A 25471-nucleotide genomic window follows, 5' to 3' on the forward strand; every position below is an offset into this window, starting at 1 on the left:
AAGGGCTCTTTCACACCTGCGTTCTTTTCTTCCGGCATAGAGTTCCGTCATCGGGGCTCTATGCCGAAAGAATCCTGATCAGTTTTATCCTAATGCATTCTGAATGGAGTGAAATCCGTTCAGGATGCATCAGGATGTCTTCAGTTCTGGAACGGAACATTTTTTGGCCAGAGAAAATAAACGCAGCATGCTGCGCTTTTTGCTCCGGCCAAAAATCCTGAACACTTGCCGCAAGGCCGGATCCGGAATTAATGCCCATTGACAGGCATTGATCCGTATCCGGCCTTAAGCTAAACGTCGTTTCGGCGCATTGCCGGATACGACGTTTAGCTTTTTCTCAATGGTTACCATTGACTATAATGGGGGCGGAGTTTCGGTGGCAGCACGGTAGCGCACGCCGAGAGGCGGCCAGACAAAGTACTGTATGTTGGACTTTTCTCCAGTCTAAAAAACAAAACAAAAAAAAAAACCTTGGATGAAAATGGCTCAAACTGATGCCAAATGTGCATTTACTCACACAGGATCTGTGTTGTTGTTTTTTTAATTATTTTTCTGTTCTTCAGATGGATCAGAAAAATAACGGTGATGCGAACTCTCCCTGAGGCACTTTTTCCTTTACACCACTTTTGATAAATCTCCCCCTTTGAGCGCAATGCTACATGTACCCCGTATGCTGCTCGGGAGGGCGCCCCCCCCATCACCCTTTTACATGAAAGTCTGTCCATAAAAGTCTAATGTTGAACACTGTTATATTTGACATGAGACGTTGCTAAAAAAAGAAGTGTACATTTAGTAAAAGATTTTAGTATTCGATTACAATCTGATAAAATGCAAAAGTCAATCTCTGAAATGAAAATCACACGTAGTAAGTTGAGTCAGCTGTAGCTAATTGCATTTCTATCCATAGGGTGGGCCTGCTTCCACTTTAAGTCACTTGGGGGAGGGTGACGCCCGCCCAATGCAGTAACAGTATAAACTCAAGAATTCTGCATCCCGGCTGTACCGCAATCAGTGTCCCTGCCGGTAGTTCCAGTCCGCACGTAGTCATCAATGGCTCCCATCTGCCCATGCTGTTACTGGGTGGGAGTTCTCTATAGCTGATGTAAGAAGCTGTGAGGCCCGGACACAGGCCCTATATTCAGTGCTCACCCCGACAAACGGGCGAGGAAGTTGCCGCAACTAATGCTTCAATAAATGCTGCTCATCACACAAACTTCTTCCGGGTGGCCGTGAACCGCTCCATGTACTACAAAAAAAAAGGAAACAAGTACATGCAGATCAGCGGGTTTATCCAGGTGAACGTACACTGGTGCATATTACTAGACACTTCAATGCAGACAAGGGATATGTATATGAATAGTACTGTAATAGTTAGATATTGGGTATTTCAGCTGAGATAGTTAAAGGAGTTTACCAACTTAGCATCTGTGTCATATCCTTAGGATGTGCAGGTCCCTAAAGTGAACGAGAATGCACAGCGTTCCCTCCATTCGCTGCTGTAGAACTTGCAAATGTGCTCTACTATTTCTGGAAATCCCATAGCAGTGAATGGACAAGAAGCTGCAAAAGCGCTGCCACCTCTCCGTTCTCCATGGGACTACCTGACACAGCCATTTATAACCTACCACAATCCCATACACAGTATTTGCTATTAGAGGCAAAATCTAACCCATAATGTGGTTAGATACATACAAAGCCATTATATGCATGAAGGTGGGTACAATATGGCTAAGGTGTCTCCATCCCCCAAATATGCCCAATTTAAAGGGGGTTGCCTGTTTGATCTCTGCTTGTGAGAATGGCCACTGTTCTGTAAGTACCAGCAGTGTGAGGAAGACCAGAGGTGCAGAGGAAAAAACCATATCATTTTCAGTTTAAAGCATGTGGTATTGGCCAAAGTTATACTTAACGTGGGCAACCATTTTAAAGGGGTTCTCTGGGAATTAATAAAAAAAAAACACCACTTAACATACCTAAATACTACTTTATTATAAACACATTCCCAAATAGCATTTATCTCATACTAGCAGGATGACCCCGGCCTCACACGAATATATTTCCAGTATTTTATCTTTGTTTTTGAGGTTAAAAGATGTCCACAGTGTTCCCCATAAGTGACCTCTACAGCACACCTCCCCTTTAATAGTAACCTCCACAGCATCCCACCCCTTTAACAGTGACCTTCCCAGCCCTATGCCCCCATAAGTGTTCTCCACAGCGGCCCATTCACTTAAACCCTCCCCACAGCATCCCCTTACAATGGGTCATATGCCAAATTTGGTGCAGATCGGTTCAGTCGTTTGGCCGTCCATAAAGAACAGACATATAACGAACACGGATCCGCAAAACACTACGGTCATCTGAATAAGTTCTTTATGCGCGGCCAAACGACTGGACCGATCTGCACCAAATTTGGCCTATAGATACATCGGGTGTCTGGTAAGATATTCCCCCAAAAATGCAACTATGGCACCATCACATGACCCTTATCAGCCAATAGAAGCTCACAGGTCCTTCAGTCTCGACATACAAACAGTTTTACAACGGGTTTCCATAACAACCCAACCATTTTTCTTCACTGCTTTAAGTTACCTTTAAAAAGGGACAGGGCACTGTGGATGACACTGTAAAGGGAGCGGAGTGCTGTGGAGGTCACCGGTAAGAGGACGGTCCGCGTTATGGGGCGGGGTGCTGTAGAGGTCACATTTTAAGGCTATGGAGCGCTGTGGAGGTCACTTAAGGGGGCTGGTTATTGTAGAAGTCACTTAAGGAGCTGAGGTCTCTATTAAGGGGGCAGAGAACGGTGGAGGTCAATGTTAAGGGGCAGGGTGCTGTTGAGATCACTGTTAAGGGGGACACTGAATATCTTTGAACCACACGCAAAAACATTTAATTAAATAGTCAAAATATACCCGTGCAAAGCCGCTTATTGTTTTTTCTAGGGGGTATTCATTAGGTTAGATAAGATTGCTGCTGGCCTGTTCACACAAACAAAACCCATCACTCTTGCAGCAGGACAGAAGATGTTATCAGCTGTGCATAGGAGGGTAATTTATGAGAGTAGTTTAAACACTCCTCCAACCTTCTAGAGACCGGGGGAGAAATGGATAGAGGGACTAGAAGTCTAGAACAGTTCAGAAGGAAAGGTGTAGGGTACAAAATATACATAAACCTCTCAATTGTATGTATACTAATGCCAGAAGCCTGACTAATAAAACTGGGGAACTGGAATTAAATTAGTGATGTGTGAGGAGGACTATGACATAGTGGGAATAACTGAGACATGGCGGCATGATAGCTATGACTGGGCAGTTAATGTACAGGGTTACAGTCTGTTTAGAAAGGATCGTCAAAACCGGAGAGGGGTCTGCCTTTATGTAAAGTCCTGTCTAAAGCCCACAGTCCGAGGAGATAAAAAAGTGAGGGACATAAACATGTGGTGTCACTGTGGGTAGAAATACATGAGGTAAAAACAATAATAAATTACTAATAGGAGTTTACTATAAACCACCCAATATACCAGAGTTCACAGAAAATCTACTACTAAACGAGATCGACGAGGCGGAAAATCATAATGAGGTGGTTATTATAGGGGACTTCAACTACCCAGATATAGACTGGGAAACTGAAACCTGTATATCTCATAAAGGAAACAGGTTCTTGGCAATAACTAAAGACAACTGGTTCAGGACCCAACTAGAGGGACGGCCATACTGGACTAAGTATTAACCAATAGGCCCGACAGAACAACAGACGTGCAGGTTGGGGGACACCTGGGAAATAGTGACCATAAAGTAATAACCTTCTAATTCTCATTCAAAAGCGCATTTCTACAGGAGGAACAAAAATACCAAACTTCAAAGAAGCTAAATTTAGCCTAAGAGAGGCCATAGGTCTAACTAACTGGGACAAAGTCCTCAAAAAAAAAAAAATACAGCCACAAAATGGGATATCTTTAAAAGCATCCTAAAATCTCATTGTGAGAGGTACATACCGTCTGGGAATAAAAGGTTAAGGAACAAAAAGAAACCAATGTGGAAAAATAGAACTGTAAAGAAAGCAATAAATGACAAAAAGAAAGCATATAAATCGCTAAAACAGGAGGGTAGCACGGAAGCACTGAAAAACTATAAGGAAAAAAAATAGAACATGTAAAAAACAAATAAAAGCAGCCAAACTAGGGACCGAGAGATTAATTGCCAAAGAGAGTAAAACTAACCCTAAAATGTTCTTCAATTGTATAAATCTGAAGGTGTCGGCCCTTTAAAGAGTAATGAGGGGGGAGTCGCAGAGAGCGACGAGGAGAAAGCAAAGCTGTTAAATATTTTTTTTCACCACTGTATTCACTGAGGAAATGCTGAATGTAAAAATAAATTCCCCATTAAAAGTGTCCTGTCTGACCCAGGAAGAAGTACAACAGCGAATTAAAAAGATTAAAATAGACAATCGCCAGGACCAGATGGCATACACCCCCGTATCCTAAGAGAATTAAGTAATGTCATAGCCAGACCCTTATTTCTCATATTTGCGGACTCTATACTGACCGGGAATGTCCCACAGGATTGGCGCATAGCAAATGTGGTGCCAATATTCAAAAAGGGTCCAAAAACAGAGCCTGGAAACTATAGGCCAGTGAGTTAAACATCTGTTGTGGGTAAACTGTTTGAAGGTTTTCTGAGAGATGCCATCTTAGAGCATCTCAACGGAAATAAGAAAATAACGCCATATCAGCATGGCTTCATGAGGGATCGTCATGCCAAAACTAATTTAATCAGTTTCTATGAGGAGGTAAGTTCTAGACTTGACAGCGGCGAATCAATGGATGTCGTGTATCTGGACTTCTCCAAAGCCTTTGACACTGTACCACATAAAAGGTTAGTATATAAAATGAGAATGCTCGGACTGGGAGAAAACTGTCTGTAAGTGGGTAAGTAACTGGCTCAGTGATAGAAAACAGAGGGTGGTTATTAGTGGTACACACTCAGATTGGGTCACTGTCACTAGTGGGGTACCTCAGGGGTCAGTATTGGGCCCTATTCTCCAATATATTTATTAATGATCTTGTAGAAGGCTTGCATAGTATATACATTTTCGCAGAGGACACTAAACTGTGTAAAGTAATTAACACTGAAGAGGACAGTATACTGCTACAGAGCGATCTGGATAGATTGGTGGCTTGGGCAGATAAGTGGCAGATGAGGTTTAACACTGACAAATGTAAAGTTATGCACATGGAAAGAAATAATGCAAGTCACCCGTACATACTAAATGGTAAAACACTGGGTAACACTGACATGGAAAAGGATCTAGGAATTTTAATAAACAGCAAACTAAGCTGCAAAAACCAGTGTCAGGCAGCTGCTGCCAAGGCCAATAAGATAATGTGTTGCATCAAAAGGGGTATAGATGCCAGTGATAAGAACATAGTCCTACCACTTTACAAATCACTGGTCAGACCACACATTGAGTACTGTGTACAGTTCTGGGCTCCTGTGAACAAGGCAGACATAGCAGAGCTGGAGAGGGTCCAGAGGAGGGCAACTAAAGTAATAACTGGAAATACAAAATAATGACCTAGGGTGTCCCAGGGGAGGGTGAGGAGGACAGTGTCCACCCAATAAACCCCAAGGGACACACCTAAAATATGACTCGGCAAAAGCTCCCGAGTTAGACAATAGAAACACAGGAAATAGGAGCTCATAATGCCAAAAGTATAATACATTTTATTAAAGCATGATTAAAATGACATAGATAGAAACAATCAAAGGGTATGATGCCATAGACATGATAAAACAGGAGCGGAGGACAAAAAAAAGAAAAAAAGCGCCACCCTGGGAGGAAAACACACGGATCAAAAAATGGTAAGAATGTTGTATACGTACAGCATGGGAGTAAAGTACAGGATGGAAAATCTAAACCCATGCAAAAGTAGAATATATGGGTCCCAGGTGAAGTTCCCGTCAGCACATGTACCTCCGATGGGCAATAAATGGTATGCAAATGTATATAGTAGGAATGAAAATATATTGCAGACCAGTCAATAGTAAACCAAGTGAGTAAGTAACAAGGTCCAATAGCCCACGGAGGGTGGTGGGGAACAGGAACTCACCGGAGATGAACCGTGTGTGAAGGGACCCAGGGTGGCACTACCCCAACGCGCGTTTCGGCGTACCTTCGTCAGGGGGTAGCGCCATCACTGTGAATCTGGTATAAAAACACTCCCACAGCCAATAGGGAGAGCGACACTTACTCATCCCCAGGCGTGCGAAAATCCAGGGAAGCGGAATCCAGCCACCCCACGGCCGGCGTCCCGTCGGCACGCCCACACCACGTGATGAAGTCACATGATCGGGCGGCTCCGACGTAAGGACGTGAGATGACGCGCGCACACATCACACGGGAGGGGGGGGGGGGGGGGGAAGAGTCGGGAAGTCATCATACAGTTAAAAACAGAGGTCAAAAGACTGGAGTGGGGCTTTTATATGTATTAATGTGGCCGCATTAATACATATAAAGGCCCCACTCCAGTCTTTTGACCTCTGTTTTTAACTGTATGATGACTTCCCGACTCTCCTCCCCTCGTGTGATGTGTGCGCGCGTCATCCAGCGTCGCCTCCGGCACCTCACGTCCGTGCTTCCTTACGTCGGAGCCGCCCGATCATGTGACTTCATCACGTGGTGTGGGCGTGCCGACGGCCGTGGGGTGGCTGGATTCCGCTTCCCTGGATTTTCGCACGCCTGTATACGTACACACCTGGGGATGAGTAAGTGTCGATCTCCCTATTGGCTGTGGGAGTGTTTTTATACCAGATTCACAGTTACGGCGCTACCCCCTGACGAAGGTACGCCGAAACGCGCGTTGGGGTAGTGCCACCCTGGGTCCCTTCACACACGGTTCATCTCCAGTCTGTTCCCCACCACCCTCCGTGGGCTATTACTTACTCACTTGGTTTACTATTGACTGGTCTGCAATATATTTCATTCCTACTATATACATTTGCATACCATTTATTGCCCATCGGAGGTACATGTGCTGACGGGAACTTCACCTGGGACCCATATATTCTACTTTTGCATGGGTTTAGATTTTCCATCCTGTACTTTACTCCCATGCTGTACGTATACAACATTCTTACCATTTTTTGATCCGTGTGTTTTCCTCCCAGGGTGGCGCTTTTTTTCTTTTTTTTGTCCTCCGCTCCTGTTTTATCATGTCTATGGCATCATACCCTTTGATTGTTTCTATCTATGTCATTTTAATCATGTTTTAATAAAATGTATTATACTTTTGGCATTATGAGCTCCTATTTCCTGTGTTTCTAAAGTAATAACTGGAATGGGGCAACTACAGTACCCTGAAAGATTATTAACATTAGGGTTATTCACTTTAGAAAAAAGACGACTGAGAGGAGATCTAATTACTATGTATAAATATATCAGGGGTCAGTACAGAGATCACTCCCATCATCTATTTATCCCCAGGACTGTGACGAGGGGACATCCTCTGCGTCTGGAGGAAAGAAGGTTTGTACACAAACATAGAAGAGGATTCTTTACGGTAAGAGCAGTGAGACTATGGAGCTCTCTGCCTGAGGAGGTGGTGATGGTGAGTACAATAAAGGAATTCAAGAGGGGCCTGGATGTATTTCTGGAGCGTAATAATATTACAGGCTATAGCTACTAGAGAGGGGTCGTTGATCCAGGGAGTTAGTCTGATTGCCTGATTGGAGTCGAGAAGACATTTATTCCCCTAAAGTGGGGAAAATTGGCTTCTACCTTACAGGGCTTTTTTTTGCCTTCCTCTGGATCAACTTGCAGGAATCAAGCCGAACTGGATGGACAAATATATTTTTTTGGCCTTTTGTACTATGGTTCTATGTTACTAGAACAGAGAGGAGACCTGAGACAGCTGGTTAGCTCACTGTTTTGTACGTGCTAACAGGGCAGCAGCCATTCTATTTTCCGCAATGATTATCCCTTAGAGATAATCAAATAAGCCATTATAAATAATAAATGCTATTTGGGAATGTGTTTCTAATAAAGTAATATTTTAGGTATTTTCCTGGAGAACCCTCTTAACTAAGAACTCTTTAATAGAGAAAATGAAAATGGGTTTACTAAACTAGGCAACATTTTGCCAATCACAGGCCATGGCGGAGACTGGATCCCCTTGCGTCATGTGACCATTTGTCATGATGTATGGGCAGCCGGTCACCGGCGTGGCCTGTGATTGGCTGCAGCCATGTCAAACCAGATGTTTTCAGGGGAGAGCCCAGTGGAGCGTCTTAAACTAGGAGAATGAGCGGGGAACCAGTGCTCGGAAGGAGGTAACTAAGCTTCCCTTTACAGATCCAGCTAAGTGATGGAGTATGTCAAACACACCCCATTCTGGCACAACCCCTTTAAGGGTTGATCTTTTGTAGCAGATTTACATGAGCCGATTATCAGGTATAAACACTCAATCTAGATAATCAGCCATGTAATGGTGCCGCAGATCACCTGATGAGCGATCAAAATGTTCCTTCATCGGGTGAATTCACCTTTCATATGGACACCTCAATCACCGTTTCTGGGCAGCAAATGGTGAGGTGTAAACAGCGATCTGCTGCCCAGAAACAATTAATCTGATTGCAGTAGCCATCCCTCGTCCTCATACAGCAGCGGTGATCGCTGCATGTCCTGACAAGCAGGCAGTTATCAGAAAAGAACATTTCTCGCGTGTAAATGTGACTTTAGAGAAGCTTCAATGTACAGTCTCCAGACACAGCACTTTATTAATGGTCATATTGGCTATGGCCTACACTTTTGCTCTGCACACTTACCTTGTCATACCCATCCAAGTCCCGGAGATTCTTTATTTCAAAAAGATTCCCTTCTACAGCCAACAAGGAGATCTGCGAGTCACTCAGAATGCTTGGAGGCAACATATTGAGCTCCAGGCAGTTCTCTTCAAGTCGAAGGACCTTGAGACGAGGACATTGCGAGACCTGCACCGATATCTGGGATATCTGGAAAAACAAACAAACAAAAAAAAAAAGACACAGCATTCAGCTTATTTCAGTGACCATTTAAGAGCAAATGGTGTCAGAATAGGTTCAAAGCTCTAATGAAGCAAATTAGGGGACTGACTACTCCAAATTGTATAGTATAAAGCATGTGGTATGAGGAGAACATCGCTAGGAATCCCAGAGGCACACCACATGATGCCTATAGGTACTCCAAGAAAAGTCAACCTTATGTCAGCAACACGTGAGCACTACTCTGAGTTATCATTTTGGGCACAACTGTACCATTACCACGTGCGAAACATTGGTGACCTGCATAGATGGCAAATTAAATTGTGAAAATATTACTTCCTGTTTGGCCCTTAGAAACAGAGCACAAGAGGGGCATTACAGGCCCTAATCTAAGGAGGACCTGCCCTGGTCTTTTTCCATTTAGGTGCAGAGCGATCACTTACCTGGTTCTGGTTTAAGTTTATCTCTATGGCCTGCACCCCGGAAACCTCATCTGGAATAGCCTGGATTTTATTTTTTGACAGGTCCACCACATCCAGGTGCCGTAAGCTGCAGAGCTGGGTGGGCATTGCACGCAGCTGGTTACCAGAAAGGTTTAGAGTCTTCAACGTAGAGAGCTGACCAAAGTCAGCGGGAAGACGGGTAATCTGGTTGGCGGCCAGGTGCAGGGTCTCTAGTTTTTTTAATTTGCACAGATCATCGGGAAGTCTGCCTGGAAAGAAAATAAATAGCATACATCAGTTAAAATCTTGCGCCCTCTAGTGCTCATATTTATGTGAAGTGTTCTACAAACCTCGAAATACAAAACAAAAAAACAAAAAAACACACACTTGCCAAACCAAATTAATTGCCAGCTAAAAGTATGGCAGGTTTTCTTAAATGAGCTGTCTCTACTAAGAATTTGATGAAAATTAGGCAATTATGTAACGTTATCCCCTATCCCACTATTAGATTCGTGGGCTGGGACCACCACTGAGCACGTGAACCCCCAGGAATGAACAAACCATCTGGTTAGGCACACACTTAAAGCAATCGGCTATCTCAAGAACTCCCATAGAAATAAATGGAGCGGCTGCAAGAATACCCGACCAGCTATGTTCTCATGACAGGTGGTGGTCCCATCGATAGGACCCCCACCAATCTAATAGTTAACCCTTTTCAGACACATTAGTAAATCTGGGCAATTAATCCAGGACAACTCCTTTAAGCCTCATGCACACGGAGCTCAAGGGGGCTGCAAAAGATGCGGATAGCACACCTTGTGTTGTCCGCATCCGCAAGTCTCTTCTGCGGCACTGCAAAAAAAAAATATATATAGAACATACTTTTCTCTAGAGGGGGGGGGGGGGGGGAGAGGCACGCTCACAGCCAAGATCCGCGACCACAAAACACCGCCGTGTGTATGAGCCCTTAAAGGGATCCTGTCACCTGCCCTTCACTGAACCGCTGTCTGTCACTTCTGTGATCATAGTCAGCAGTTTTACAGTACTGACAGGCCGAACGCTGTAGCGCAGGCCAGTGCTGTGAGAGAGATGAATCAGATGCTGCGCCCACCCTCCCCCACCTCTGCACTATGATCGATAGGTTGCTTTCCTGTTGTGCCTATGCCCCATATCATAGTTTATTCATACATTCAGAACAGAAGACATTCTTACCAGTAACAATTAGGAGGAATAATTTCCGCCATACGCTGAATCTTAAATTCCATTTAGTCAGTAATTACCGTACATTATTAAGCTTCAGGAAGACATAAGAACATCTCAAGATTCAACGTCAGCCAATTATGAACGGAGCAAACAAGTATTTTATGTTTCATGGGGATATGAACTCCTCCGAGAATAAAACTCAGAGATGCTACTCACGTCTCATCATCATGTCTCAGTTATGATCTCCATGTACATAAACTTGTTACATACACTCCAGTCCCTTTAGGTACATGGCTACTTCACCCAGCAGACCTATGGCATTACTATGAGCATCAATGTGGAGAGATCATATGGACACTGTACAGGTGTACAAGGGAGGGGAGCAATGTAGGGGTAAGCGGAGGGGGAGCAATGTAGGGGTAAGCGGAGGGGGAGCAATGTAGGGGTAAGCGGAGGGGGAGCAATGTAGGGGTAAGCGGAGGGGGAGCAATGTAGGGGTAGGGTAAGCGGAGGGGGAGCAATGTAGGGGTAAGCGGAGGGGGAGCAATGTAGGGGTAAGCGGAGGGGGAGCAATGTAGGGGTAAGCGGAGGGGGAGCAATGTAGGGGTAAGCGGAGGGGGAGCAATGTAGGGGTAAGCGGAGGGGGAGCAATGTAGGGGTAAGCGGAGGGGGAGCAATGTAGGGGTAAGCGGAGGGGAGCAATGTAGGGTAAGCGGAGGGGGAGCAATGTAGGGTGTAAGCGGAGGGGGAGCATGTAGGGGTAAGCGGAGGGGAGCAATGTAGGGGTAAGCGGAGGGGGGAGCAATGTATGGGGTAAGCGGATGGGGGAGCAATGTAGGGGTAAGCGGAGGGGAGCAATGTAGGGGTTAAGCGGAGGGGGAGCAATGTAGGGGTAAGCGGAGGGGGATCAATGTAGGGTAAGCGGAGGGGGAGCAATGTAGAGGTAAGCGGAGGGGGAGCAATGTAGAGGTAAGCGGGAGGGGGAGCAATGTAGAGGTAAGCGGAGGGGGAGCAATGTAGAGGTAAGCGGAGGGGGAGCAATGTAGAGGTAAGCGGAGGGGGAGCAATGTAGAGGTAAGCGGAGGGGGAGCAATGTAGAGGTAAGCGGAGGGGGAGCAATGTAGAGGTAAGCGGAGGGGGAGCAATGTAGAGGTAAGCGGAGGGGGAGCAATGTAGAGGTAAGCGGAGGGGGAGCAATGTAGAGGTAAGCGGAGGGGGAGCAATGTAGAGGTAAGCGGAGGGGGAGCAATGTAGAGGTAAGCGGAGGGGGAGCAATGTAGAGGTAAGCGGAGGGGGAGCAATGTAGAGGTAAGCGGAGGGGGAGCAATGTAGAGGTAAGCGGAGGGGGAGCAATGTAGAGGTAAGCGGAGGGGGAGCAATGTAGAGGTAAGCGGAGGGGGAGCAATGTAGAGGTAAGCGGAGGGGGAGCAATGTAGAGGTAAGCGGAGGGGGAGCAATGTAGAGGTAAGCGAGAGGAGCAATGTATAGGTAATTGCCAGGCTGTGCCATGGCTGTATTGATAACTTGCAGCAGGCCAAGGAGGACCTGATCCTGAAAAGTCCTTAATGAACAGCAATATTTAATATTTGCCTCTGCATTTCAGAAGCTATAACTTTAGTTTTTTCATTGATGTGGCGGTCTGAGGCCTTGTTTTATGCACGAGACATGTACTTTATTTTTTGGTGTTGTTCAGGGTTAAATATAAATTATGGAGTTATTTATATAATTTTCTTTTGCTGTGGAAACTTTTTTTTATGCCGTTCATTAGGGATGAGAGAATTGATTCGCATAAAACTTCGTTCTAATACTGTACGGAGCAGGAGCTACTTACAGTAGTAGAATGTATTGGCTCAGATGAGCCGAAGTTATTGCTTTGCGTCGCATAATAACTTAATAAATAAATTTCTACTGTAAAAAGAACATTTCCCGAACTCTGGTTCGGTTCCAAATGGTACCAATTAACCTGATAAATGAATTCTTCCAGTTATTACGGTTGTGTGGAACATAATTATGGGTAATTTATTTTTATTTTTTATGTGCACACAATAACATTTATTCTACACTAAATAATGGCAATATTTGGGAGTTTCTTTTTAGGATTTTTTATTGTTTATTACATTATTTCTAACTTTTTATATTTCTATTACAGAATTAGTCCTATAATACGGTAGTATTTCAGACTGTATTAGCATTCTCCTCTAAGCTCAGTATGACACGGGCTGCTGTCAGGGTAAAACTAGTGCGCCCAAACCGAAGGACTACAGTGCAGACAGCATTGAGGTGCTTCATAGGTCTCCCTAATCGGGTCACTGGTAGACTTGGTGACCCGATTGTAGGGGGGAGTCCCTCTGATCATGCCGAGGCATGGAAGGCAACAAAGGGGTTTTTATGATCTCAAACACTGGTGGAATGTGGCTAGGATGTGAGCTAGCGATGAGGTGGGACCTGCACCTCTCTACAGAAAGGGCTACCCGAAAGTGAAGGGGAGTGTACCACACATGTGCAGTGTAATCTCTATTCAGTTCTATGGGAGTTCCGAAATAGCCGAGCAAACACACTCTGCTATTTCTGGAAGTCTCATAGAAGTGAATGGAGAATGCACTGTACAATGGAGGGTGGCCTTGCCTGTGCCTCATGCTCTCATTTACTTTTGGAGGTAGGTGCTGGCCACATTTCTGGAACCAGTAGGTATCGAACATTAGTGGCATAACCTTCATAGTTTACCTGCAGGGGCTAAAGCCACGTCCTGGTCATGAGATGGACACACAGCCGCTCGGCTTGTTAGAGGACACAGCTCTTGATGCCGATACACGTTTCAAGTACATTACCCTACACAATACCTGAGAATGGGCTTCTTCTCAAAACCTGTATTTTATTTTTTTATTTTTTTTATAGCAACATGTAAGATGGACCCGACCTCTGATCAGACCTGTACCGGACTCCATCACAGGACCAGGATAGATTTTGTATCTACTAAAAGTACGATAAATAAGGAAGATTTCTACTGAAGGACAAAGCTGAGACACCCTTTTAATTCAGAAACAAAAAGGAAAATGAAATATCTGACTAGCCCAGCAAGTAATGGGTGAGGGGGGCCCACCTTTTAGGTGTCTATGTCCGGAACATGGCCGCCATATTGGATCCAGGGTAGATTTTTCCAATGGGAAGAGGGTCATGTTGCAGAATATTCTCGGTGGGGTAGAGTCGGGAGGCCACGGAGCAGTGAGTGAAAGGCTTCACTTCACTCAAGCTCCGTGGTCATGTGATTTAAACGAATCCTCGATGCAGGGAAATTGCATGGAGGATTTTTTTGCCTCAATTACATCGATGAATCGTTTCAGCCCTAATCTACACACATGTACATCCGAGACATCATTGATTGACTGTGAAGATCCGAGTCACACACTGACCATAACCTGCTGATGCTGCTCCTGCACCTCTTGGAGGAGGCAATGTGAGGGACGTTATTTAACCACTTCAGCCCCGCTAGCTGAAACCCCCTTAATGACCAGGCCACTTTTTACACTTCGGCACTACACTCCTTTCACCGTTTATCGCTCGGTCATGCAACTTACCACCCAAATGAATTTTACCTCCTTTTTTTTCTCACTAATAGAGCTTCCATTTGGTGGTATTTCATTGCTGCTGACATTTTTATTTTCTTTGTTAATCGAAATTTAACGATTTTTTTGCAAAAAAATGACATTTTTCACTTTCAGTTGTAAAATTTTGCAAAAAAAAAACGACATCCATATATAAATTTTTCGCTAAATTTATTGTTCTACATGTCTTTGATAAAAAAAATGTTTGGGTAAAAAAAAAAAAAATGGTTTGGGTAAAAGTTATAGCGTTTACAAACTATGGTACAAAAATGTGAATTTCCGCTTTTTGAAGCAGCTCTGACTTTCTGAGCACCTGTCATGTTTCCTGAGGTTCTACAATGCCCAGACAGTAGAAAACCCCCACAAATGACCCCATTTCGGAAAGTAGACACCCTAAGGTATTCGCTGATGGGCATAGTGAGTTCATAGAACTTTTTATTTTTTGTCACAAGTTAGTGGAAAATGATGATTATTATTTTTTTTTTTCTTACAAAGTCTCATATTCCACTAACTTGTGACAAAAAATAAAAACTTCCATGAACTCACTATGCCCATCACGAAATACCTTGTGGTGTCTTCTTTCCAAAATGGGGTCACTTGTGGGGTAGTTATACTGCCCTGGCATTTTAGGGGCCCAAATGCGTGAGAAGTAGTTTGAAATCAAAATCTGTAAAAAATGACCGGTGAAATCCGAAAGGTGATCTTTGGAATGTGTGCCCCTTTGCCCACCTAGGCTGCAAAAAAGTGTCACACATGCTGGGCGAGAGAAATATCTTGGTAAAAGACAACTTTTCCCATTTTTTTATACAAAGTTGGCATTTGACCAAGATATTTCTCTCACCCAGCATGGGTATATGTAAAATGACACCCCAAAACACATTGCCCAACTTCTCCTGAGTACGGCGATACCAGATGTGTGACACTTTTCTGCAGCCTAGGTGGGCAAAGGGGCACATATTCCAAAGAGCACCTTTAGGATTTCACCGGCCATTTTTTACAGATTTTGATTTCAAACTACTTCGCACACATTAGGGCCCCTAAATTGCCAGGGCAGTATAACTACCCCACAAGTGACCCCATTTTGGAAAGAAGACACCCCAAGGTATTCCGTGAGGGGCATGGCGAGTTCCTAGAATTTTTAATTTTTAGTCACAAGTTGAGTGGAATATGAGACTTTGTTAGAAAAAAATATAAAAAAATAAAATCATCATTTTCCGCTAACTTGTGACAAAAATAAATAAATTCTAGGAACTCGCCATGCCCCTCACGGAATACCTTGGGGTGTCTTCTTTCCAAAATGGGGTCACTTGTGGCGTAGTTATACTGCCCTGGCAATTTAGGGGCCCTAATGCGTGCAAAGTAGTTTGAAATCAAAATGTGTAAAAAATGACCTGTGAAATCCTAAAGGTGCTCTTTGGAATGTGTGCCCCTTTGCCCACCTAGGCTGCAGAAAAGTGTCACACATCTGGTATCGCCGTACTCAGGAGAAGTTGGGGAATGTGTTTTGGGGTGTCATTTTACATATACCCATGCTGGGGTGAGAGAAATATCTTGGCAAAAGACAACTTTTCCCATTTTTTTATACAAAGTTGGCATTTGACCAAGATATTTATCTCACCCAGCATGGGTATATGTAAAATGACACCCCAAAACACATTGCCCAACTTCTCCTGAGTACGGCGATACCAGATGTGTGACACTTTTTTGCAGCCTAGATGCGCAAAGCGGCCCAAATTCCTTTTAGGAGGGCATTTTTAGAGACTTGGATCCCAGACTTCTTCTCACGCTTTCGGGCCCCTAACATGCCAGGGCAGTATAAATACCCCACATGTGACCCCATTTTGGAAAGAAGACACCCCAAGGTATTCCGTGAAGGGGCATGGCGAGTTCCTAGAATTTTTTTTTTTTTTGGTACAAGTTAGCGGAAATTGTTTTTTTTTGTATTTTCTCACAAAGTCTCCCTTTCCGCTAACTTGGGACAAAAATGTCAATCTTTCATGGACTCAATATGCCCCTTATGGAATACCTTGGGGTGTCTTCTTTCCGAAATGGGGTCACATGTGGGGTATTTATACTGCCCTGGGATTTTAGGGGCCCTAAAGCGTGAGAAGAAGTCTGGAATATAAATGTCTAAAAAATTTTACGCATTTGGATTCCGTGAGGGGTATGGTGAGTTCATGGGAGATTTTATTTTTTGACACAAGTTAGTGGAATATGAGACTTAGTAAGAAAACACAAAAACAATTTCCGCTAACTTGGGCCAAAAAAAAAATATGTCTGAATGGAGCCTTACAGGGGGGTGATCAGGGAGTGTATATGTGTGATCACCCCCCTGTCATTGATCACCCCCCTGTAAGGCTCCATTCAGACGTCCATATGATTTTTACGGATCCACGGATACATGGATCGGATCCGCAAAACGCATACGGACGTCTGAATGGAGCCTTACAGGGGGGTGATCAATGACAGGGGGGGTGATCAGGAAGTCTATATGGGTGATCACCCCCTTGTCATTGATCACCCCCCTGTAAGGCTCCATTCAGACGTCCGTATGTGTTTTGCGGATCCGATCCATGTATCCGTGGATCCGTAAAAATCATATGGACGTCTGAATGGAGCCTTACAGGGGGGTGATCAATGACAGGGGGGTGATCAGGGAGTCTATATGGGGTGATCATGGGTGATCAGGGGTTAATAAGTGACCGGTGGGGGTGTAGTGTTTTGTGGTACTTTACAGAGCTGCCCGTGTCCTCTGGTGGTCGATCCAAACAAAAGGGACCACCAGAGGACCAGGTAGCAGGTATATTAGACGCTGTTATCAAAACAGCGTCTAATATACCTGTTAGGGGTTAAAAAAGATCACATCTCCAGCCTGCCAGCGAGCGATCGCTGCTGGCAGGCTGGAGATCCACTCGCTTACCTTCCGTTCCTGTGAACGCGCGCGCCTGTGTGCGCGCGTTCACAGGAAATCACGGCTCTCGCGAGATGACACGTATATGCGTTACTCTGCGCAGGGCTGCCGCCTCCGGACCGCACATCTGTGTTAGGCGGTCCGGAGGTGGTTTTAAAGACACCGGCCACACAGCAGGGGAACTTATAATGAGGGATGATTGCAGCCATGGGCCCGGGCGGTAGCCCATACTGCCCTTATTATAATCTGCCCATGGGGGACCTGGTACTGTGCTGCTTTCACTGCTTCCTGACATACAAAAAAATAAATAAAAAATGTACGTAACAATTATTTAAAAAAATGGAATTAAAAATGTTTTGCTGTGCAATGGCCACCTATCACATCTTCTGGTCACCACTCAGCATATGGCATGTGATGGCCTCCTCTGGTCTACAGCAAGTTAAAGGGTGCTAAACATTTTAACAAACGTCTGATAGTTCATAGTGACTTGGTACCTCTACCCCACCGATGAAAACATCACTGAAACATGGACACAAGTGCTCAGCTGAGCACTGCACCCTCTACAGACTATGAGGGTGCACATCACTCACAATACAAGGAGAGCCGGGAAATGAAGGAAGCAGTGCTCAGCTGACGGCTTCAGTGTCCTTGTTCCTCCCACTGATACACAGGGCGTATTTCACACTAGGTAATGGAGGTCCCGTGCCTAGGGCGGCACCTGGTGGGGGGCAGCAGAACTGTATGCAACAAACAAATATAAGGTTTTGGGTTTTTTCTCCATCCCCTGGCTCACACCAGACTGCTAAGCCGATCCAGCAGGTTTACAGAAGGAGGGGGAATTGTAGTGGCCAATGACTGAGGGAGCAAAGAAGCCTTCAGGTCCTGCACCACTACCACTGTGCAGGCTGCCAGCTTGTAGTTATACAGTTTAGGCCTCGTGCACATGACCAAATGTATTTTGCAGTCCGCAAATCACAGATCCACAAAATATAGATACCGTCCATGCTGCATGCACATTTTTTGCAGACCCATCGACTTCACTGGGTCCATGGTCCACACGGCCAAAAATAGGACATGTTCCATCTTTTGCAGAACGGACGTACAGAGGCGGAAAGCTCGCGGAAGACATGAGCAGCATTTGCATTTCTCAGTTTTGCTACAGATAACCCTTTTTATAGTATCAACACTGATGATAAACAATTGTTTTATCACTGATCTCCATTTGTAACACTGACCAGCTCTGATGCTAATCATGGCCATAATAAGTTAGTGTAAATGGTCCTTTAATGGGGCGTATTCAAGCTTAGTGCCTATGGCAGCATGAGGTCTGTAAATACGGCTACCAGGTTGCCACGTTATACACTGCTCATTTCCAGGGGTTACGGCCACCGCTGCAGTGCAGATATGAGGTGGCTGGGACAAGAGCTGCGTGCCTGTGCGGGCTCCCACGGTCCCGGCCACCAGAGAGGGCAGCGCTTTTTCCTATAGTGTACAAGCAGGACTACTGCCGGATTGCAGGGTGGTCATAAGTATGGAAACGAGCAGTGTACAATGTGATGGAAAAATGAATCCAGCCAGGAAAGGAGGCAATATGGACAATCACAATACATTAGTAGGTGCCTTGTATTAACTTTATCTACATGATGAATGCCAATTGCCAAAGTGCTTTAACTGTCCACCCCTTTAGAATTGATGGCCTCTCTCATGCATTTATGCCGGAAAGCAGCCAGTTCACCTCTGGACCTCAATGCAGTCAAAGGGGATCCGGCAGGCTGCTCTGTGTCGGAACAACCTGCTGGATCTCCTAATGGAGATGTGAATGAGGCCCAAGTTAGCTGGTACTGTAGTACACGATAGATTTGATGCGCAAAAACCTGCGTGTGATAAGCACCGTGTGAATGTGGCCTAAGGAGTCTGCATCAGTCTGGCAAGGGGCTGACTAGATGAGGAAGAACCTCAGACTTACAGCAAGAAGAAGACTTGGAGAAAAAGCCGCACTGCTGCTACATTTACTGATGGAGATTTCAGGATGATACAGGTCGGACCCCCAGCAGTCATTCACTGATCACCTTTAACATTATCGTCTTTTATAGCAGACAGAGCGAGGGGGGATGGTCCTGTTGCACCCATTGTTAGGGGGATGAGTACTTTTGCAAGGCACTGTATGACATATTCCCACACGGGTGATATTCTTACTTAGTCTGTTGTGGTTCAGCGACAAACTCTTCAACACTCCGAACTTCCCTACAGACGGAGGCAGAACTTCTATCTTGTTGCTGGACAGGTTGATTGTTCGCAGGTTGGCCGAAAATCTTTGCAGCTCCTCCGGGAACTTTGGGTGGAAAAACAGAATAGTTCGAAAACCACCAATATACAATATATTTATTAGATATTATATTAATATAATATTCTATTAAAGAGCACTCCACCTCTCACCTCCACCAATCCCTTGTCAGTCAGCTGGAACACGCCGGTCTTCTGGGCCGTTTCTAGGTGGGCTTTCAATGCACTGTTACCCATGCTGCTGATCAGCAACGCCCGCTGGACTGGTGGTCAATGAAAGTTTCCTTTGCCGTCCTATGGTTTACAAAAATACTTACAGTTTAGATATTCAGTTATGCGGTCACAGGATCCAAGAAAAATCACGAAAGCAGTTTTCTCTCTGGCCCATTAAGAATGACATTTCTTGTTCTGTAGAGATCACTCCTCAGCAGTCATCTCATTATCATCACAGACAGGATTACAATGATATGTAACACTTAAATATAGGTAAGGGTAGGTTCACATGTGAGGTCAACTAATCCGGTAGTCTGTTCTAGCAGAGAACAGACTACCAGAGTTTACCGTATCTGGCACAGCCGGATAATGCCGTGCGCCACCTGATGCCCATTGACTATAATGGGAGGCGACCACTTTCCAACATAAGTGCCGGCTTTCAGCCAGACAAATATGACCGCCATCCGTGTTTAACAGATCATTAGGAAGAGATGCAATGAAAATTATATTTCAGCTGCACAGCGTCCATGATGACACACGGACAGCAAAAAACGGACACACGGACCCCACGAGGACATATTTACGGAGGCATCACTGACCACCTTTTCAAGGATTTAAGCACGGACATGTGAATGAGGCTTAACACAGGATCCACAGTTCACATTAGGAGGATGCTCACAGTTCATCCATTAAAGTCAATCAGTCTCCAATGTGTCATGGTGCGCTGGAAGAAGGGAAACAACACTCTCCGTCTTAGACTGACCGCCCTAACAGACCCGAGGGGAACTGATCTCTCTGGCTCCTACTTGTTTCTCCAGTCACAAACAGATTACAAACCCACCAATGTCTGATGCAGGTCCCAGAGGAGTATACTTAAAATGGAGCCCGCAAAGTGAAGGAGGGCACACCGCGCATGCGCAGCCATCCTCCATTCGTTTCTATTGAACCGCTGAAAAGAGCCAAGCACTGGCACGGCTATTTCCATCAGCCCTATAGAAGTGAATGGAGTGGTGGCTGCGCATGTGCGGCGCGCTTCCTATTCACTTCAATTGGACTACCGAAAATAGCAGAGCATGCTGCTTTGTCTATTTTCGGCGCTCCCGTAGAAATGAATGGAGGGCAGCCGCGCATGCGCAGTGCGCCCTCCTTCACTTTGCGGTCTCCGTTCTAAAGATGGGTACGGGTCCCAGAGGTGGGACCCGCACCTATCAGACATTGGTGGTATATCACTAGGATATGCCCCCAATGTCTGAGGTGATACAACCCCTTTAACTCAAGTCGCATAGCCATGGTCTACAAATGCGACATCCAAAGGCTATGCAGCAGACGTACATTATCTATATAGTTATCTATTATGTATGTGTTTGTAAATTCGTCTACATTATGTAATATATATAATTTACGTGTATATGCAGCGGGCCTGGAGTTAGCCAGATTTACAGGTCTAATTAAACTGCAAAAGGAAGCAGGACCCGACGTTCCCACCGTTGTGAAGTCACATGATCACACTGGGAGCGTCAGGTCCTGCTGCCTCCGGTGCGGAGCGAGTGTTTCAGCATGTGCCAAAATGCGACCATTATTACTACTGAGGGCACAAAGGGGGGCTATATTATAGATACTGGGGGCACTACAGAGGGACATTATATACACTGAGGGCACTGTTGGGATTTTAGACAAAGGCCAATGACATTCATCTGTTTTTAAACCCACAGTCATTATGATGCTTTGAGTTTGGTCAGAAGAGCAGTGTTCGACTGGAGAAATGCAGCCGTCACATGGAGCGTATCTTCCCATTCCCACTGCTAGAATACAGCCGATCCTTTGTATTACTTCTAGGACACCTGGACCCCCCCCATGTGGATGTCCGGAAGCAAACATAGAACCGCATGTGACCCGAATCTGATTTAGTAAAACCGACCTAAGTGTCACTGCCACCGCTGCCCGGCTGTGTCCCTGCCACCGCTGCCCGGCTGTGTCCCTGCCACCGCTGCCCGGCTGTGTCCCTGCCACCGCTGCCCGGCTGTGTCCCTGCCACCGCTGCCACATCTGCCCGGCTGTGTCACTGCCACCGCTGCCACATCTGCCCGGCTGTGTCACTGCCACCGCTGCCACATCTGCCCGGCTGTGTCACTGCCACCACTGCCCGGCTGTGTCACTGCTACCTCTGCCCGGCTGTGTCACTGCCACCACTGCCCGGCTGTGTCACTGCTACCTCTGCCCGGCTGTGTCACTGCCACATCTGCCCGGCTGTGTCACTGCCACATCTGCCCGGCTGTGTCACTGCCCATGTGAAGCCCGGACAGCGGATTACATTCAGCCGACGTAAGAAGCTTTTGCACAACAGGGTGTTCATCATGTCCTTGTCTGCAGCTGCCGCACCTTTGTTTGTGGAGTAACACTGCAGACAGAAAGGAATATATACACATTACACAGGATGGGTTATAAAGGGGATCTCCAGATTCATATGAATGAAGCCCCATCATACCCTGTAATATAACCTCTACATAATCACCCTGTGCACATCCACATTATGCAGGGGACACACAAGCTCATCCAATATGTGAACTACAACTCCTATTCTCTTATTATCACAATGCAAACACAATTCCCGGCCCAACAAGTAAGTTGGAATTACAACTCCTAACTTCACACGGGTGATGCCAATATGTATGTTTGATGCCCTTTACCACAACCAGCCAGCGATACCCGGAGCCCTGAAGTTCATGCTGCAAGGAGGGGCGTACAGGATCCACACCACCTGAATCCCAGGAGTACACGGGTGTATTCACACTGCCTATAGAGAGTAAATGGCGGTATGTGTGGACAGGATGTCAGTGGGTATGCACACATCGCCCATAGGCTCTCATTATAAAGAAAAGTATATATGTGACATCGCCATAGGCCAGCCCAAAGTAATCTGGCAGGACACTCTTTTTGGCATATTTTGGGTGAATGGGGCCCTATGGACCAGTGCATAGGCCTAAAACTGCAGTGTGAATACACCCTAAACCGCCCCTTGTTCTGCATGGGCACACACCCAAAACAGATTACAAAATGTTCCTATTCAGGCCAATCCACATGAATATAGCATTCCTGGCTATGCTCACCACAGCACACGGGGGTCTGACCTGAGGTCTGATGAAAACAGGCTGGATAAAAATCAATGATTTAAAAAAATAATATATACAGTAATCAGATTTTTTTTATTTAAAATGCTTTTTGAGGAAAATATATTACCATCCAAAGGTTATTACATCATGAAATAGAGATTTTTTTTTTTTAATTATGTAGAATAAGGCTGTATATGTTTAATTTTTTGGGTAAATAAATTCCATTAATCCATTCACAATGTCATGCTCTAATTCTTGCATATTATAAGTTATACCAGCAAGAATTCGTCTTTATGTAGAAAACTATGACTTAAATCAAGCCTTAGGCCTCATGCACACTGCCGTGTTCCGCATCCGAGAGCGGTCCGTGGTAACACGGCCTGGATTCCTGTTGAAAGCAGGAGCGCACGGCGTCATTGGTTGCTATGACGCCGTGCGCTTCATGCCGCCGCTGCAGTACAGTAATACACTATAGGAGTGTATTACTGTACAGCAGCGGCGGATGACCTATCCTCAGAATAGGGTACCAATATCAGAACGGCGGGGGTCCAACACCCGGGACTCCCGACGATTGGCTGTTTGAAAGGAAGCCCACGCTCCACGTCAGCGCAACCGTCCCTTCATTGTTTACCTGTCGCTGTCGACATCGCAGCGGTGAGAAGGTGTCATTACCAGAAGCCGCCCCATTCACTGCTATGGACGGCTCCTTCCTAAGTGTATAAGAACAAGCTGTCCCATAGCAGTGAATGGGGCGGCTTCTTGTAATGACACCTGATAACCGATGCGATGTCGACAGCAAGCAGGTAAACAACGAAGGGAAGGCTGCACTGGCACGAAGCGCGGCCTTACGTTCAACCAGCTGATCGGGTGTCGGACCCCCACTGATCTGATATTGATAACCTAGCCCGAGAATAGGTCATCAATATTCAAATCCTGGAAAATCCCTTTAAATGGACTGCATACAATGGTTACAGTTTTTTCCAACTGATCGAAGAGAAAAAAAAAAAAAAAAAAAAAAAAAAAAAAAAAACACACAACACACACACACACAAAAAATGTACCGAAACAAAAAAGCATGTGTTCTTACAGCGAGTGCTTTGGTTTTGCAATGTGATAATTGTGAAACACACTGATTTGACATGTTTTACCTATAAAATAAAAAATAAAAAAATGCAATCCCGGTAAAAATGCAACGTAACAGCAACGTGTAAACATGCCCCAAGTGCTGCTCCCTTCTTCTGTGCTCAGCCCTGCGGCGGCGGTGTGAGCAGCGCTAGATCAGGATGGGTCCTCAGACCGTTCTTCTGAGGCAAGGTTCACACAAACAAGATCAGCCGTGAAAAGCCTCATTCACACGTCAGTGTTTGGTCAGTGATTTCCATCAGTGATTGGGAGCCAAAACCAGGACTGGAGCCTCCACAGACATAAGGTATGAGAGAATGATCTGCTCCTGTTCTGTGTTTGAGCCGCACCTGGTTTTGGCTCAAAATCCCTGATGGAAATCACTGACCGAACACTGACTGTGAGAATGGGGCGTCACAGGGCGTCTTCACACGCGGCAGATTTGGTGGCAGAAAATTCTGCAACTGAAATTCAGTTCCATTCACCTTAATGGGGCTTGCAGAAATCCATGCGCTCGATGCCTCTTTCAGATGAATGGAACTGATTTTCAGTCGTGGAACTTTCTGCCATAAAATCTGCTTGAGGAGAATGGAGAACGGCTAAAATAGCGGCATTATTATTATTATTATTATTATTATTATTATATTGGTAGTTTTTCCGCAACCAAAAACGCGCTGTTCACAGAGAAAGATCATGTGTGAACATGCCCTGAGACCAGCTTCACGTGGGCACAGTAATGACACATCTGTACGCCTATACTACGGTGTAGATGCCCGGACTAGGGCGCACGATGCTGTCAGTACGGGTCAGGCTGGGACGCAGATTCTGACAGACCTGCATTCTTTCCGACCAAAATCATGGCAGACCCTCTTATAAGTCAAGGGGTCCAGCAGGAGCTTGTGGTACCCACTCCACCCCACCCTGCATTATGAACAAACTACAAGTCCAATGTGAACAGCGCCTAACACAGCAGGGGGTTTGTTACAGTGTGCCATGGGTTATCAGCCAGGAGAGGGATTTCTGCTCCTAGAGGATACAATGTCACAAGCTGCAGAGGTTTTCAACAATGTTTCCATACACTGACAGCAAGCAGTGATACTGAAAGTGTTGGTGAAGTGATAAAAGGTTCTGCTAAACACACTTGACTGCTACCTGTCACCAGAGATAACAGTTGTGCCCCACAGTCCTCCATAAACTACTACACCCATCAGGTCACATTCCTGTACTAAAAAGCTTGCAAACCAGTCCCCTTTCCTAAAAGAGACACATACAGGCAACCCTCAGAGGCGCCCTGCTCCATACACAACCCAATGCAGAGCTCTTACCGCCACAGAGCACCGGATAAACACGAAGGGAGACCGGTGCCAGCCGCTCGGTACAATCCCAGGCACGGCTCTTCCGGAAAACTGCGGCTCCACCTTCACATCCCTGGAGTTTGACACACGCAAGATGGCGCCAGAGCATTGAGAACGTACGTGCCATCCACAACATGGCGCTGCTACGGGTCCCTGAGTGGACCATACCAAAGCAGACGCTTCTGATTGGCCGGCTTCACGCTTAGCGCTCT

General features: G+C 45.6%; 1 protein-coding gene across 1 annotated transcript; it reads right to left on the bottom strand.

The window, feature by feature from the left end:
- Positions 1–460: 460 nt before the first annotated feature.
- Positions 461–25353, bottom strand: LRRC57 (leucine rich repeat containing 57). Its single transcript, XM_044272155.1, has 6 exons — positions 25230–25353; positions 19613–19753; positions 19373–19508; positions 9461–9729; positions 8823–9008; positions 461–1246 (listed from the first exon to the last, which is right to left on the bottom strand). Exons 2-6 carry the CDS (start codon positions 19694–19696, stop codon positions 1205–1207), a joined length of 717 nt encoding a protein of 238 aa, XP_044128090.1. The 5' UTR covers positions 19697–19753; positions 25230–25353; the 3' UTR covers positions 461–1204.
- Between the last annotated feature and the right edge of the window lie 118 nt (positions 25354–25471).

The sequence above is a fragment of the Bufo gargarizans genome, chromosome 11 (genome assembly GCF_014858855.1).
Source record: "Bufo gargarizans isolate SCDJY-AF-19 chromosome 11, ASM1485885v1, whole genome shotgun sequence".
Lineage (NCBI taxonomy): Eukaryota > Metazoa > Chordata > Amphibia > Anura > Bufonidae > Bufo > Bufo gargarizans.

What these genes read in the sequence shown, in the direction of transcription:
- LRRC57 (XM_044272155.1), bottom strand. Translation starts at nt 19,696, where the DNA reads ATGGGTAACAGTGCATTGAAAGCCCACCTAGAAACGGCCCAGAAGACC. An exon ending in CTGACAAGGGATTGGTGGAG is followed by an intron (nt 19,509 to 19,612) that starts GTGAGAGGTGGA and finishes TTCCACCCAAAG; the next exon opens with TTCCCGGAGGAGCTGCAAAG. An exon ending in ACTTGGATGGGTATGACAAG is followed by an intron (nt 1,247 to 8,822) that starts GTAAGTGTGCAG and finishes TTTTTTTTGTAG; the next exon opens with TACATGGAGCGGTTCACGGC.